The sequence below is a fragment of the Microcaecilia unicolor genome, chromosome 13, assembly GCF_901765095.1.
Source record: "Microcaecilia unicolor chromosome 13, aMicUni1.1, whole genome shotgun sequence".
Taxonomy (NCBI): domain Eukaryota; kingdom Metazoa; phylum Chordata; class Amphibia; order Gymnophiona; family Siphonopidae; genus Microcaecilia; species Microcaecilia unicolor.
Window position 1 is genome coordinate 54,836,876 of NC_044043.1, and position 13,828 is coordinate 54,850,703.

Sequence of the window (13,828 nt, forward strand, 5' to 3'; positions counted from 1 at the left end):
TCAAACCGGAAGGAAGTGCCCGGAGGACCTGACAGTGACGTCAGTGTCCTCAGAATGTTGAGGGTGAGTTTTATTATATAGGAGATTTCACCCTGTAGGTTTCTAATCTATCATATTCTGCAGTGTTAATGCAGGTAATTGTCAGCTGAGGTTGTGATGTCAGTCTCACAACTTTGAACTTTTGCAGCCAGTATTAAACAGCAAAATGTGATTTCAAGGCAGGAGCTGTTGGCACTGCATTTGGCATTCAGGCATCTGGTGGCTTTTATGCTCTTGTAAAACTGCTCAGTAATCCAATATGCAAGTTACCTCTGTCCCACATTGAGTCCATCATAAAAAGCTTGTTCTGATGATGACTGTTTTGCTTATGGCAGCTAGGACTGCAGTATATGTCAGGAACACATCTGGTGCCTCAGAGCTTATCGGTGATACTGTGTTTTTCTTTTCTCCACCCTCTAGGCAGTTTCCTAGAAACATGATTTCACACTGGTCTTGATATCACAGCTTAGTGAAGACTGTCATCAATAATGTCGAGTTCAGGCTATCCTCCAAATCAAGGAGCTTTCAGTATGGAACAGAGTCGCTACCCGACCCATCCGGTCCAGTATAGCTTCTCTAGCACACGACATCAACAGGTATGGTGAATGTTTAACTAGCCACTTTCTAGCAGGGGCGTATCTGACCTGCGGCGGTAGGGGGGGCCAGGGCCAGAGTGAGGGGGCACATTATAGCCCCCCCCCCCCGCCGCCGCCGCCGCCATTGCCGATCCCCCTCCCCCCAGCCGCTGCCATTGCCAACCCTCCCCCTCCGTTGCTCGCCTACCTTCGCTGGCGGGGGACCCCAACCCCCGCCAGCCGAGGTCCGCGTCCTCCTGCCGCTGCCGGCTGCCTTTGGTCCTTTCATTTTTCCATTGAAGCTGGCGCCGCCGCCGACGAAAAAGTTTCTTTTGAATCTGACGTCGCTGCACGTTGCACGTTGTACGTGCAGGACGTCAGACTCAGAAACAATTTCTGAGTCTGACGTCCTGCACGTACAACGTGCAGCGACGTCAGATTCAAAAGAAACTTTCGTCGGCGCCAGCTTCAATGGAAAAATGAAAGGACCAAAGGCAGCCGGCAGCGGCAGGAGGACGCGGACCTCGGCTGGCGGGGGTTGGGGTCCCCCGCCAGCGAAGGTAGGCGAGCAACGGAGGGGGAGGGTTGGCAGCGGTAGGGGGGGCCAGGGCGAAATCTGCGGGGGCCCAGGCCCCTGAGGCCCCACGCAGATACGCCCCTGCTTTCTAGTAATTGGTTAATTGAAATTTAACAAGTCAGAGAGTGAATCTCTGAAAGGAATAGACTGTTTAGATGATTTAAATTACTCTAGTCAGTTGAAACTGCAGAAGTCAAAAGATGTGCAAATTGAGACTCTCATCAAATATACTCAAAGGATGCAGAATTTCATGGGTAGAAAGCAACTAATGGGCTTATCCAGACATTGTACATTTTGCAGTCAAGCAATGCACGCAACACCAGATATACTGTGCTTCAATATGAATGGTTTTCATCAAAGGGGAAAAAAGAAATGTGGATTTTGGAGAATAAAAGACCTAGCATTGACAATGACATTTAACAAATTGCTCACTGCCGTAGTATTAAAAGCAAATATTCCATGGTACAGGTTGGCATATGTGTTGGCTCTCCCTCCATTCTAATTACCTGTAGGGAACGATTTTTTCCCCCCTATAATTACAAATAACGAATAGGAGAAAATAATTTTTTTCATTCAACGAATAGTTAAGGTCTGGAACTCAGTACCAGAGGATGTAGTTAGTGGTTAGCGTATCTGGGTTTAAAAAAACATTTGGACAAGTTCCTGAGAAACTCCACAGTCTGCTGTTGAGGTAGACATGGGGGAAGCCACTGCTTGCCCTGGGATCGGTAGCATGGGAATGTTGCTTCTATTTGGGTTTCTGCCAGGTACATGTGACCTGGATTGGCTACTGTTGAAAACAGAATACTAGACTAGATGGACCATTAGTCTGTCCCAGTATGGCTATTCTTATGATGTTATGTTTTTAATTACAAATATATGAGACTTGCTGAGTGAAAAGGTACAAAAAGTAGGGTTTATTTTATTTAAACCACAAGATAAAGGGCTAGCATAATTCTGTAATATTTGAGTCTTGGGTGTAGACTAATTATGTCTTTAAACAATGAGAAATGTTTATCAATAAAATAATTAGCCCCAGAAATCACATACCCTACAATTAGGTACCTGCAGTTTTTAGGCTATAGAACATGAAAAACATCAAAGTTGTGAAAAAAAATTGCATAATCCCATTCTGCTGATCTTATAGTATGCAAAACTTTCAAAACTAAAGTTAGCCCGCCAGACTTTTATAGCCTTTATTGCTCTTATTTGCAAACTCAGTTCTCCAAGGGCAAGAAGGCTGTATTCTCACATGTGGATGATGTCATCCATATCGCCCGATATGGATCAGTAAAAAGTTAGTATACCTTTATTTTTTAATTTTATTTTTATAAGTATTAACAATTTTTCAAGAGACTCTTGACGTGCAAAAATAGAAGGAGATAAGCAATACATTTTCAAGAAAAAAAAAAAAAATCAATTATCCACATATTTTCCCCCACTCATCTATTTCAAGTCCACAACTATTGGGGAAGATGAGGTATAATTCCATGAAATATTTGTTCCAATAATATAAGTTTGGAAAATTAAAGAGATACATTATATGCCATATCAACTATAATTATGGAGTAGATGTAGATAATGCTGCTAGTTGTTGATTGGGAGTAACAATCACCTTCGAGTCTAGAAAAGTGTTCAGATGAATTGGATCATAAAAAATATATTAAGTGAATTAATTTTCAACACACATTTACACGAGAAATTAAGCCAAAATAAGCCGCCCATCTGTAAGACCCTGGGGTGAAGCTTTAGAAATAATTGACGCCTCTTTTGTGTTCTGGCAATATTGGGAAATATTCTAATTTTGTTATTCATAAAAAGTTCATCTCTGTGACGAAAAAATTGTATCAGGTTCCAGAACAAAAGTCACAATCAAAGTTGCTGGTGTCCCCGTTTCACCTTCTTGAATTATTTGTGTTAAATTCAGTGTATCAAATTAGATCTCTGCTTCTTGTTCACTTTGAATATTGTCTTTTTGTTTTTCTTTTTTGAATGGTGGTAAATAGTAAATCTTTGAAACAGGTGGAAATGCCTGTTCAGGAATCCTCAAAATTTCTAACAGATATTTTTTGAATGTTATCAAAGGAGACGATGATATTTTAGGAAAATTAATCAACCTAAGAGTTTTGGTTCTTAGTTGATTTTCCAAATTTTCAGTCTTAACATGTAGTAATGCATTTTCTTTAATCAAGTTAATCTGTGTTTGCTGACAGGATTTTATTGTCTCAGTATTCAGCTGTGTTGTTTTCTCAATATTATTCTTGTTTCCAAGTTTACAATCTTTTCCAATGGTAACTTTGAAGTTTGGGTCACCAGTAACAGTTTCTGGGAAAAAGAGTTTTCTAACCCCATAAGGGCCTCCCATATTGAGTCTAAGGTTATGACTGCAGGTCTTACAGGCAAAAAAGACTTACTAGGTGTTGTTAATTCAGCAAGAATTTCCCCGAACGGTTGTAGTCCTCCTGTTGCATTGGAGTCTGCCAGAACGCTGGCTCTCTCCATTTTCTTCTCTCCTGCATTGATTTCCAGCGCGTCCAGGCTTCCAGCTGACCCCGCCACAGGAAACACTCCCTGGTCGATGACTCTAGGGGTTTCCTGCCCCTGCTGCAGTTCCAGCACCGGCATTGTTGGAGGCCTTCATTCGTCGGGGCTGAACGTGATCTCTCCCTCAAGCTGGGGGAGCGGGGCACCTCCCACCGCTCCCTCCAGGATCGAGCTACCTAGCCCCAGACTTCTTCCTGGCAAAGCAAAAGCAGTCCATCGGTCCCGTCGATCTCGCAGGTGTAGTGGGGCTCACATGCTGCTTGTTCCTCCATTTCGGTATGAAATCAGGTAAAGGGTATCAATTATGGAGGAATTGGGTGAAGAGCTGCCTTACAATGTTTCCTTCAGGACGCCATCTTGCCTTCCCCCTGTTAGTATACTTTTAAGAACGCGCATTTCCTTGTCATCAACAGCAGATGAATCCATTAACATGGGTTGTATCTGCCTACCAACAGGTGGAGATAGAGAACACTGAAGAACCACAGTGACCCTTGGATAGCTAGCCCCACCTGCCTTCAGTATTTCTCTATCTCCCAGCAGGTGTGGACGTAGCTTGATCAGCTCCTGGATTTCTGCCTGGGGTGGCTCCTGTGCTTTGCCAGTTGAGCAGGGGTGTTGTGGCTTTTGGTGCCCACTTTAAAGACATATAGATTCGCCCTTTCCCTGCCTTACCCATTCCCCCCTTCTCCTGGAGTCCCTCAGTTGCTGCCTGCCTCCAACTTTCCTCACAGCATTAAAAAAAAAAAAAAAAAAAAAAAAAAAAGAGCGCGCTTTTACTGCATGGCTGTTCTGAGGCTTTCTCCAGAGATTCTGGTTCAGTGCAGCCTTGACCGGAGCTCGTTGACTCTGTCTTCTGAGGTGAGAGTGGTGGCCAGCTTCTCTGGGGAGGTTCCTGCGCACAGCGTTCCAAATGGGGTAAGTTTTGGCGCAAAGCCGCAATTTTATTGCTATATTTCCGTCCAGTCGGGTGATAGCTGCTGAAGGAGTTAAGTGCTGCTTCCGCTGCGGTAAGCGCAGGTCAGCAGCGGGGCTTTGCAGAACGTGCTCCTTAGACGCTCGAGCTAGTACGAGCATGTCGAGTGATGATTCTTCCCGCTCGATGGAGCTGACAGCGGGTGCCATTTTGGAAGCGCCGCATGCCTCGACCCCCATGATGGCGGAGGAGTAAGTGCAGGTGGACGCCTCGTTTCGAGGCTGCCAGAGGAGCTCCAACTTCCGTTTCTCCTAATTCGGGGACGGAGGGCCAAGGTGAGTTTTTCTCCCCTGAGTTTGTGCTACTGATGCATAAGGCCTTCATACTGAAAAGAGCTGTGCCGCAGATGTCTGACACTGCGTTGCATTCTGGTTTCTCTCCAGGTGCTGATGCCCCGGGAATGGCTTCAGATGTTATTTCTTCCCCCCAGCGTTGGAAACACGCTAAGCATGGACTGGTAAATTCCTCATCTGAAAATGGCGCATCTCCCTAACCCCCCCTCCCCCCCCCCCCCCCCCCCCCCCCCCCCCCGTTGTCAGGCAGTGGGGAGTCTGAGGGATCTGGCAGGCCCTCATGGACAGAGAGTCCGGAGGAGGGTGCCTGTTTGCCACTGGATTCGGATGATCCCAATGCGGTTCAGATTTTCCACCGCGACGAACTGCCAGCTCTCATTGCTGACGCCTTGCAGGCCCTCTCGATTGATGATCATGCCGAGGGCGATTCCTCCTCTGTTAGTCTTAGGATGGCGAGTACTAAGAAGCCTACTCGGGCCTGTCCTGTGCATGACTCTATCCAGGAGCTTATTTCAGCTCAATGGTCTGACCCCAATGGGCCTTTGAAAGTGGCCAGGGCTATGGGGCAGCTTTACCCTCTGAGTCAGGTTCACTTGGCCCTTTTTGGGATACCTAAAGTGGACGCGTTGGTCACAGTGGTGACTAAAAAGACCACTCTCCCTGTTGATGGAGGCGTCGCTTTGAAAGACATGCAGGACCGGCGGCTAGAATCCGCACTGAAGTGGTCCTTTGAAATATCGGGCCTTTCCTTAAGGGCGTCTATTTGCAGTTCCTATTCAGCTCGCGCCTGTGTTTCCTGGTTACAACAGGCGGTGGATCAGCCAGCGGAGGGTGCGGGGTCCCTCTCTGAGGTGGCCCCACGGATGGAGTTGGCCCTGTCCTTTTTGGCTGGCGCCCTTTATGATCTGGTCAGAGCTTCGGCTAAGCAGATGTCTGTGGCGGTTTGTGCCTGCCGCCTTCTAGGGCTGTGGCATTGGGCGGCGGACATGGCCTCTAAACAAAGGCTGGTGAGGTTACCCTTTCGGGGCCTCCTGTTATTTGGAGAGGATTTGGAGAAGATTGTTAAAGACCTAGGGGAGTCTAAGCCCCAGCGGTTACCTGAGGATAGGCCGAGGCCTTCTTCCAAGGGTCCTGCATTTCCCTCCTCTTCCAGACCTCGCTTCCGTGAAGCTTGCAGGTATCGCCTGGGGCGCTCTGCTGGGTTTCTCAACGTGCCCGTTTTCAGCAGAGGAACTCCTTTCACTCGGACAAACGCGCCGCAGCGGCCGGGTTGCGGCCAGGAGTTCAGAGGCGTCTTCCACAGTGATGGGACGCCGGTCCACTCCTCTATTTCTGCAGTAGGAGGACGTCTTTCCCTCTTTCTCGAGGAGTGGGCCAAGATTACTTTGGATCAGTGGGTCCTGGACCTGCTCAGAGAAGGTTACCGATTTGAATTCGGTGCCCCGGTGAGGGATGTGTTTTTGGAGTCCCGATGCGGCACTGCCGTCAAATGGGCGGTGGTAGAGGAGGCCTTGCAAGTCTTGCTGCACCTCGGAGCGGTGATCCCTGTGCCTCCCGCCAAACGTGGCTGAGGTCGCTGCTCCATTTATTTTGTGGTTCCTCGAAAAGGCGGTTCTTTCAGACCAATCCTCGACTTACGAAAAATCAACGAGGTCCTAAGAGTGCGACACTTCTGCATGGAAATTCTGCGCTCCGTCATTGTGGCGGTTCAACCAGGAGAGTTTCTTACTTCTCTGGACCTCAAGGAAGCTTACTTGCACATTCCTATTTGGCCCCTGCACCAGCGGTTTCTCCGGTTTGCGGTGTTGGGCCAGCATTTTCAGTTTCGGGCCTTGCCTTTCGGCCTAGCCACAGCTCCCCGTACCTTTTCCAAGGTAATGGTGGTGGTAGCTGCCTTTCTCAGGCGAGAGGGTATCAGAGTTCACCCTTATCTCAACGACTAGCTCATCAGAGCGGATTCAGCAGACGAAAGTCGTCTTGCCACAGCCATAGTGGTTACAGTCCTGCAGACTCTGGGCTGGGTGGTCAATATACCCAAAAGTCACCTGACCCCCCTCTCAATCTATCGAGTATTTGGGGGTCCGGTTCGACACGGCCTCGGGGTTTGTCTTTCTCCCCGACCACAGGAGGTGCAAGCTTCAGAATCCGGTCCGTCTGCTCCTGCGGATGCCTCGCCCTCGAGCTTGGGACTTTGTCCAGCTGCTGGGGTTGATGACGGCCACCTTGGAGGTGGCTCCCTGGGCGAGAGCCCATATGAGGCCACTGCAGATTGCCCTGCTTCATCAATGGTCTCCGATTTCCCAGGAATATCAATGCAGACTCACGTGGCTCCCTGCGGTCCGACATAGTGTGGATTGGTGGCTCTCCGACAGGATGCTGCGATGAGGAATGCTGTTCGCGCTTCCTTCTTGGTGCCTGGTGATAACGGATGCCAGCCTTTTGGGCTGGGGAGCGCATTGCCAGGGAAGCTATGCTGAGGGTCAATGGACACCCGAGGAAGCGGGGTGGTCCATTAATTGCTTGGAACCAAGAGAGATATTCCAGGCTCTTTTGGCCTTCCACAAGACTCTGAAGGGGCTTGCTGTCCGGGTTCGTCAGTCAACACAACAGTGATGGCCTACATCAGTTGTCAGGGCGGCACTCAGTGCAGGGCCCTGGCCGCGGAGGCCACTCAGATTTGCCACTGGGCCAAGCTCCACCTGCAGCTTCTGTCAGCAGCTCACATAGCAGGTCAGAGCAACGTGCAAGCCGATTTTCTCAGCAGGCATCAAATCAACCCGGCGGAATGGGAACTGGCAGAAGAAGTGTTTCTTCAGATTTGTGCCAAATGGGGGACTCCCTGAATGGATCTTATGGCGTCAAGTGCAAACTCCAAAGTCCCTCGCTTTTTCAGCAGATGAAGAGATCCTCGCTCAGCGGGGTTGGATGCACTGGCTCAACCATGGCCCTCGGGCCTCCTGTATGTGTTCCCTCCTTGGCCCTTGATAGGGCGAGTCGTCCTGCGGATTCGACTACACCGTGGATTGGTGATTCTCATCGCTCCAGGTTGGCAAGGCGTCCATGGTATGCGGATCTCCGCCGGATGCTGGTGGATGCTCCACTTCATTTGCCTCGGGTTCCGAACCGGTTGGTTCAAGGCCCGGTGACTATGGAGGATCCCTCCGATTTGGTCTTACAGAAGCCTGGCTCTTGAGAGGGCACAATTGAGAGATAAGGACTACTCTAACAAGGTCATCTCCACTCGCTTGCAGGCCCGCAAGCGGTCTACTTCCACAGCTTATGCTCGGATATGGCGTAAGTTTGAGGAGTGGTGCGTACCGAAAGAGGTAATTCCTGTGCGGGCTACGGTCTCGCTGGTCCTGGACTTTTTGCAGGATGGCTTGCAAAAAGGCCTGGCTTACAGTTCCCTTCGGATGCAAGTGGCAGCGTTGGCATGCTACCAAGGGAAGGTCTCTGGCTTGTCCCTTGCTGCTCAACCCGACATTGCCCAATTTCTCAGAGGGGCGCTTCAGCTCCACCCTCCCGTGCGGTTGCCTTGTCTGGCCTGGAACCTGGGGCTGGTGTTGAAGGCTCTCCAGCGTGCGCCTTTCGAGCCGCTTAAGCGAGCTTTGGAGAAGGATGTGACTCTCAAGACAGTCTTTTTGGTGGCCATTACATCGGCTAGACGCGTATTTGAGCTTCAGGCGCTTTCCTGTAGGGACCCTTTTCTGCAGTTCTCAGATTCCGGGTATGTACAGTGCCTTCCTTCCTGCCTAAGGTGGTTTCTGCGTTTCACTTGAACCAGCCCATTGTTCCTCCTTCCTTTTCTAGGGAGGACTTTCTGGATTCCTTTGGGCAATTACATCTTTTGGATGTCTGTAGGGCTCTGTTGCAGTATCTACAGATGTCAAATGACTTCAGGACTTCTGATCATCTTTTTGTCTTGTTGACAGGTCCTCGACGCGGGTGCCCGGCGTCTAAGGCCACTATAGCCCGTTGGCTCAGAGAAGTCATCTTTTCTGCGTATCCGCTTTCAATGCGGGCTCCCCCTGAAGCGTTTAAAGCGCATTCCACGAGAGCGATTTCCTCCTCGTGGGCTGAAACAGGTGTCCTTTCTCTTCAAGAGATCTGTCGTGCAGCTACTTGGGCTTCTCAGCTCTTGTTTGTACGGCATTACAGGCTGGATGTGGCAGCGAAGTAGGACGCGCATTTTGGAGCGCAGGTATTGGCTCGCGGAGTTGCCTGTTCCCACCCTACGTGGCGAATGCTTTTGTACATCCCATCAGTTAATGGATTCATCTGCTGTTGATGACAAGGAAGGGAAAATTATGTTCTTACCTTAGTAATTTTCTTTCCTTTAGTCACAGCAGATGAATCCATGATCCCTCCCTGTCTGACTTTGTGTTTTTGTTCCGTTCTTTCATGCAGATATTGTATCTCATCAGGAGGAATTGATGAACAGTTCTTATGGTTTCTACATGCTGTTCTGTTGCAGGAGGTTGAGTTCGTCCCTCCTTTGTGTGGTTATTGCTCCGGTTCTGGGACATTTGTTTGCTGTGAGGAAAGTTTATGTGATGTTACCTTTCTTATTCACTCTGCTTTGGAAAATAATGAAGGCAGATGGGGCTAGCCGTCCAAGGGTCACTGTGGTACTGCAGTGTTCTCTATCTCCACCTGCTGGTAGGTGGATACAACCCATCAGTTAATGGATTCATCTGCTGTGACTAAAGGAAAGAAAATTACCAAGGTAAGAACCTAATTTTCCCGTGCGAGTGCCTTCCCACCTGCCATGAGCACAGTACCAACAGTCTCTTATCTGCTGTGAGGAGAGGATGCGCGATTTGTGGCTCCTCACATTGTCTGGTGCATGAGTATTGTTTTTGAGCATTTTGTGCCTTCTTTGGGAGATTTTTTTTCTCTTTTTTTTTTTTTTTTTTTTTCCAGTTTTGTGCCTTTTTTTTTCTCCATTCTCTTATTGTTTTAAGTATTTTTTTTTTCTCACTACGTTTTAAGTCCCCCCCCCCCCCCCCCCCCCACTATCTTTAGGCCCTCTTAGGCCTGAGCTCCTTTCAGGACTTGTTCCCTCTATTTTTTTTTTTTTTTCCTGGTGCTTTACCCCTTTTTCTAGCACCATCAAGCCATTTCATTTATCCCCGGTTGTTTTCCCTTCCATGTCATCAAAGGTATCCTGTGGCTTTAAGCACTGTACCTGGTGCAATAGGACCATCTCTGGAAAAGACACTCATTCCTGGTGTCTTCAGTGTTTGGGGCCTGAACATACTCCTTTCAGCTGTGTTCTTTTCCTTGATATAAAAAAAAGGACTCAGCTGGCCAGAGAGGCTCAGTGAGGAAAATCTTTTTGGAGCCCGGTCCAAATCCTCGATGTCTGTATCGGCATCAATGTTGAGAGTTGTATTGGTATTATGACTTAGGCCTGTTTTGTAGACTGGGAGTGGGCGTGCATCAAGTAGGTCTTCACCTGTTTTGATGGTAACTTTTGTGCAGGGCCCCCAGGGCTAGACAGCATCGGACCTGACCCCGAGGTGACATGAGGATTTGATGTCTTCCTCATCAACACCGAGGAGTGCCAATGGGCGCGAAGGCCAAGAAGCACTGGCATGAATCCCTTTTGATTCATGGTGCCAGGAACTCCGGGGTATCGAGGGATCCCCCAGTCCCCAATCTGTCTCTGACCAGAAGCCCCAGCCTTTCCCGATGGCCTCTCTTAATGAGCACATCTGGACCATGCTCCAATAGCATTTGGCGGGGCTCTTACTACAGAGTACTTAGGCGTCTGTGGTGCTTACATCTGTCATGCCTCTTGCTGATGCTCCACAAGGCTCTCAGCCTGTGGTGAGATATCTGATGCCGGAGCTGCGGTACTAGTGTCGACAGCCACCTGTGCTGGCACATCCTTGACTTGGTCTAAACTTCATTGGAGTAGAGGATGGAGCGGACATCTTGACACCTCTCTTAGATATGATTCCTCTTTATTGAGGCAGGCTCAGTCTCTGCCCTCCCATGAGGAGTTCTTTGCCAGCACCGATGAGGATCACTCATGGAAGTCTGATGAGGATCCACGGTACTTCTTGGAGGAGGAATCCTATGGTATCCCATCTAATCCCTCCACTCTTGAGAACCTTTCCTTTCCATCTTTTTGTCTTCGAAATGGCGACTGCTATTCAAATTCATTTAGAGACAGAGGACGAGGCCAGGGCTAAGATGTTTGAGGTACTGGACTATGATTCCTTTCCTAGAAAGGCTGTGATGGTCCCACTTCACAAGAACTTATGGGACGTTCAGCTGAAGGATCTGGAAGTCCCCTCTCAGTTGCTGTCCTCTCTTAGAAGAGAGACATGGTGTACCGGATCCAGAGCTTCCCTTGGTTTGATAGGCCCCAGTTGCCTCATCACTCCTTAATGGTAGAATCCGGCATTCAAGAGCCATGAGTTCTAGAGACTTTGCTTTAGTTCCCCCGGCAGGGAAGCTAGAACCTGGATTCTTTTGGGCGAAAGAGGTATTGGGCCTCTATTCTCATCTCCCATATTCAATCTTAACAGCTCTATACGAAGCTTATACTTGTGAAACGTGGTGCACAATATATCTAATTTGGTGGATTCTTTCCCACAGGAGCAGGCCAAATCTTTTCATCAGTTGGTCCAGCAGCAGAAGACGTGTCGAAAGTTCTTGGCCAAGGGTGCCTATGACACCTTTGTGGCATCCAGAATCTCTGCCCAGAGTATAGTGATGCACAGTCTCTCATGGCTGTATGTCTCTGACTTGGACCCGGCGATCTAGCAGAGGTTTGCACATGCCACGTGCTGGGGGTATAACCTTCTTGGAGACAAGTGGAGAAGGTTGCTGATCTCACTTCCCTGTAATTTATCCAGTTGCAAACTATGCCAAAATATTTCACAGGACCCCACAGTCATCCACAAAGGCAAGATATTCAACATAAAGGGATCTTTCACTTGCTCATCTTCCAATGTGGTATATATCATTCAGTGTAGAAAAATTTAACGAAGGATGCTATATTGGAGAAACAGGCCAGATGCTTAAGACAAGATTCAATTTACATAGACATCACATGAACAATACTGGTGCCAGTAGGGCTCCCACGCCTGTTGGTCAGCATTTTACAGGACCAGGACACTGTACCAGTGACTTCACAGTGAGAATCCTGAAAGGTAACTTTAAAACCATACAAGAACGTAAGACCTTTGAAGTCAGAATGATTGAATATTTTAACACCCAACAGAAAGGACTTAACAAGGATCTGGGGTTCCTAGCCCATTATAAACCATAAAGCTGTATGTCTCTGTTGATCACCCCACCCCTCACCTATCCACACCCATCCTGTTAGAATATCAATGATATGCTTTGATGTCCCCATGCATACCTCCTACCCACCCCCATCCTCCCACCCTGTCAGACTGTCATAGTAATGCTTGAATGTTTTCACTTATATACACTGTCAGCTAGCACATTTGCTTATTTCCGATCTGACGAAGAAGGGCAACCTTTGAAAGCTAATCAAGAAACGTATTAAGTTATGTCCAATAAAAAAGGTATCATCTTATTTTCTTTTCCATGTTTTATTTTGTTTGATTTCTATTGATGATCTCATCAAGAAACACACTGACACCATTGATTTTCTTTCTTCCACCAGACGTCTTATGCACCACCTTCCTCATCCAGGAGGATTTTGGGCAAATCAAAAAGAGGTCCCTACTATTCTGCGGCATGGGTACATTCCTTTTTCTCACTAACCTCAGCATGCTCGGTCCCATCATGATTGTTCTAGTCAACAGCATGCGACCAAGGCCCAGCCACCACCCCAGTCAAATCCGGAGACAAGCTTTTGACTGGCTGCCGCAGAGCATAGCCACAGTAAATGTGACCATCTCGGATGACCTGCCAGTTGGAGGGAGGCTGAATTTTTTCCAGGAAAGGTGGCCCCTTGTAACTTCAGACAAATGGATGCTTCTCGGTTTGCTATGCATTGGTTACAGAGACCACCAAATTGCTCATCAAGAGCGTCTCACTTTAGTTCTCAGCACAAGTAGGTACTTGCAGAGGAACTATCCACCCTTCTAAAGGCCCATTCAGTTTAGCCTGTTCCACCAGGGGAAGAATGGCAGGGATTCTGTTTCAGGTACTTCCTTGTGCCCAAGAAAACAGGGGGATACATCCCATCCTAGACTTCAGGGCCCTGAACAAATTCCTGGTGAAAGAAAAGTTGAGGATGGTTTCCCTGGGCATCCTTCTCCCAATGATTCAGGAAAATTGACTATGCTCTCTAGATTTAAAGGATGCTTATACTTGCATCCCGATACTTCTAGGTCACAGCAAGTATCTTCGATTTCTGGCTGGGGACACATCATGTCCAGTACCACATGTTGCTCCCAGGATCTTCACCAAGTGTCTTGCACTAGTCACAGCATCACTATGCAGACTAGGAGTCCATATGTTCCCCCTATCTTGGATGATTGGTTGGTGAAGAGCACATCAAAGAACAGTGCTCAGGAGTCCATGTGGAGAATTTTATGGGTGCTAGAGCTACTAGGGTTAATTTTAAACTAGCTTGGAACAAAAGAGACTGTTGCCCTTACTCTTGAACACCTAGCTTGAGGAGGAAGGTCTGGAACATTATTCTATCTACTTTCTGGTACCAAAGAAGGGTTGCGCTTTCTGCCCCTTCCTGGACTTGAAGAGAGTAAATGCCTGCATGAGAGTGCAGCATTTTTGTATGGTGATCGCCTTGGCTTATTTGGGTGAGTTTGACATCCCTGGACCTCACAGAGGCCTATGTGCATGTTCCCTTTGCAGCCCATCACAAGCATTATCT

General features: G+C 48.2%; 1 protein-coding gene across 1 annotated transcript in view; it reads left to right on the forward strand.

Moving 5' to 3' along the window:
- LOC115482386 (nuclear receptor corepressor 1-like) overlaps positions 1–13,828 on the forward strand; it is a 103,814-nt gene that overhangs the window by 35,874 nt on the left and 54,112 nt on the right. The window contains exon 2 of the mRNA XM_030222134.1: positions 460–635. Coding sequence (XP_030077994.1) covers positions 528–635 — 108 coding nt within the window. The 5' untranslated portion in view covers positions 460–527. The remainder of the gene's footprint in view (positions 1–459; positions 636–13,828) is intronic.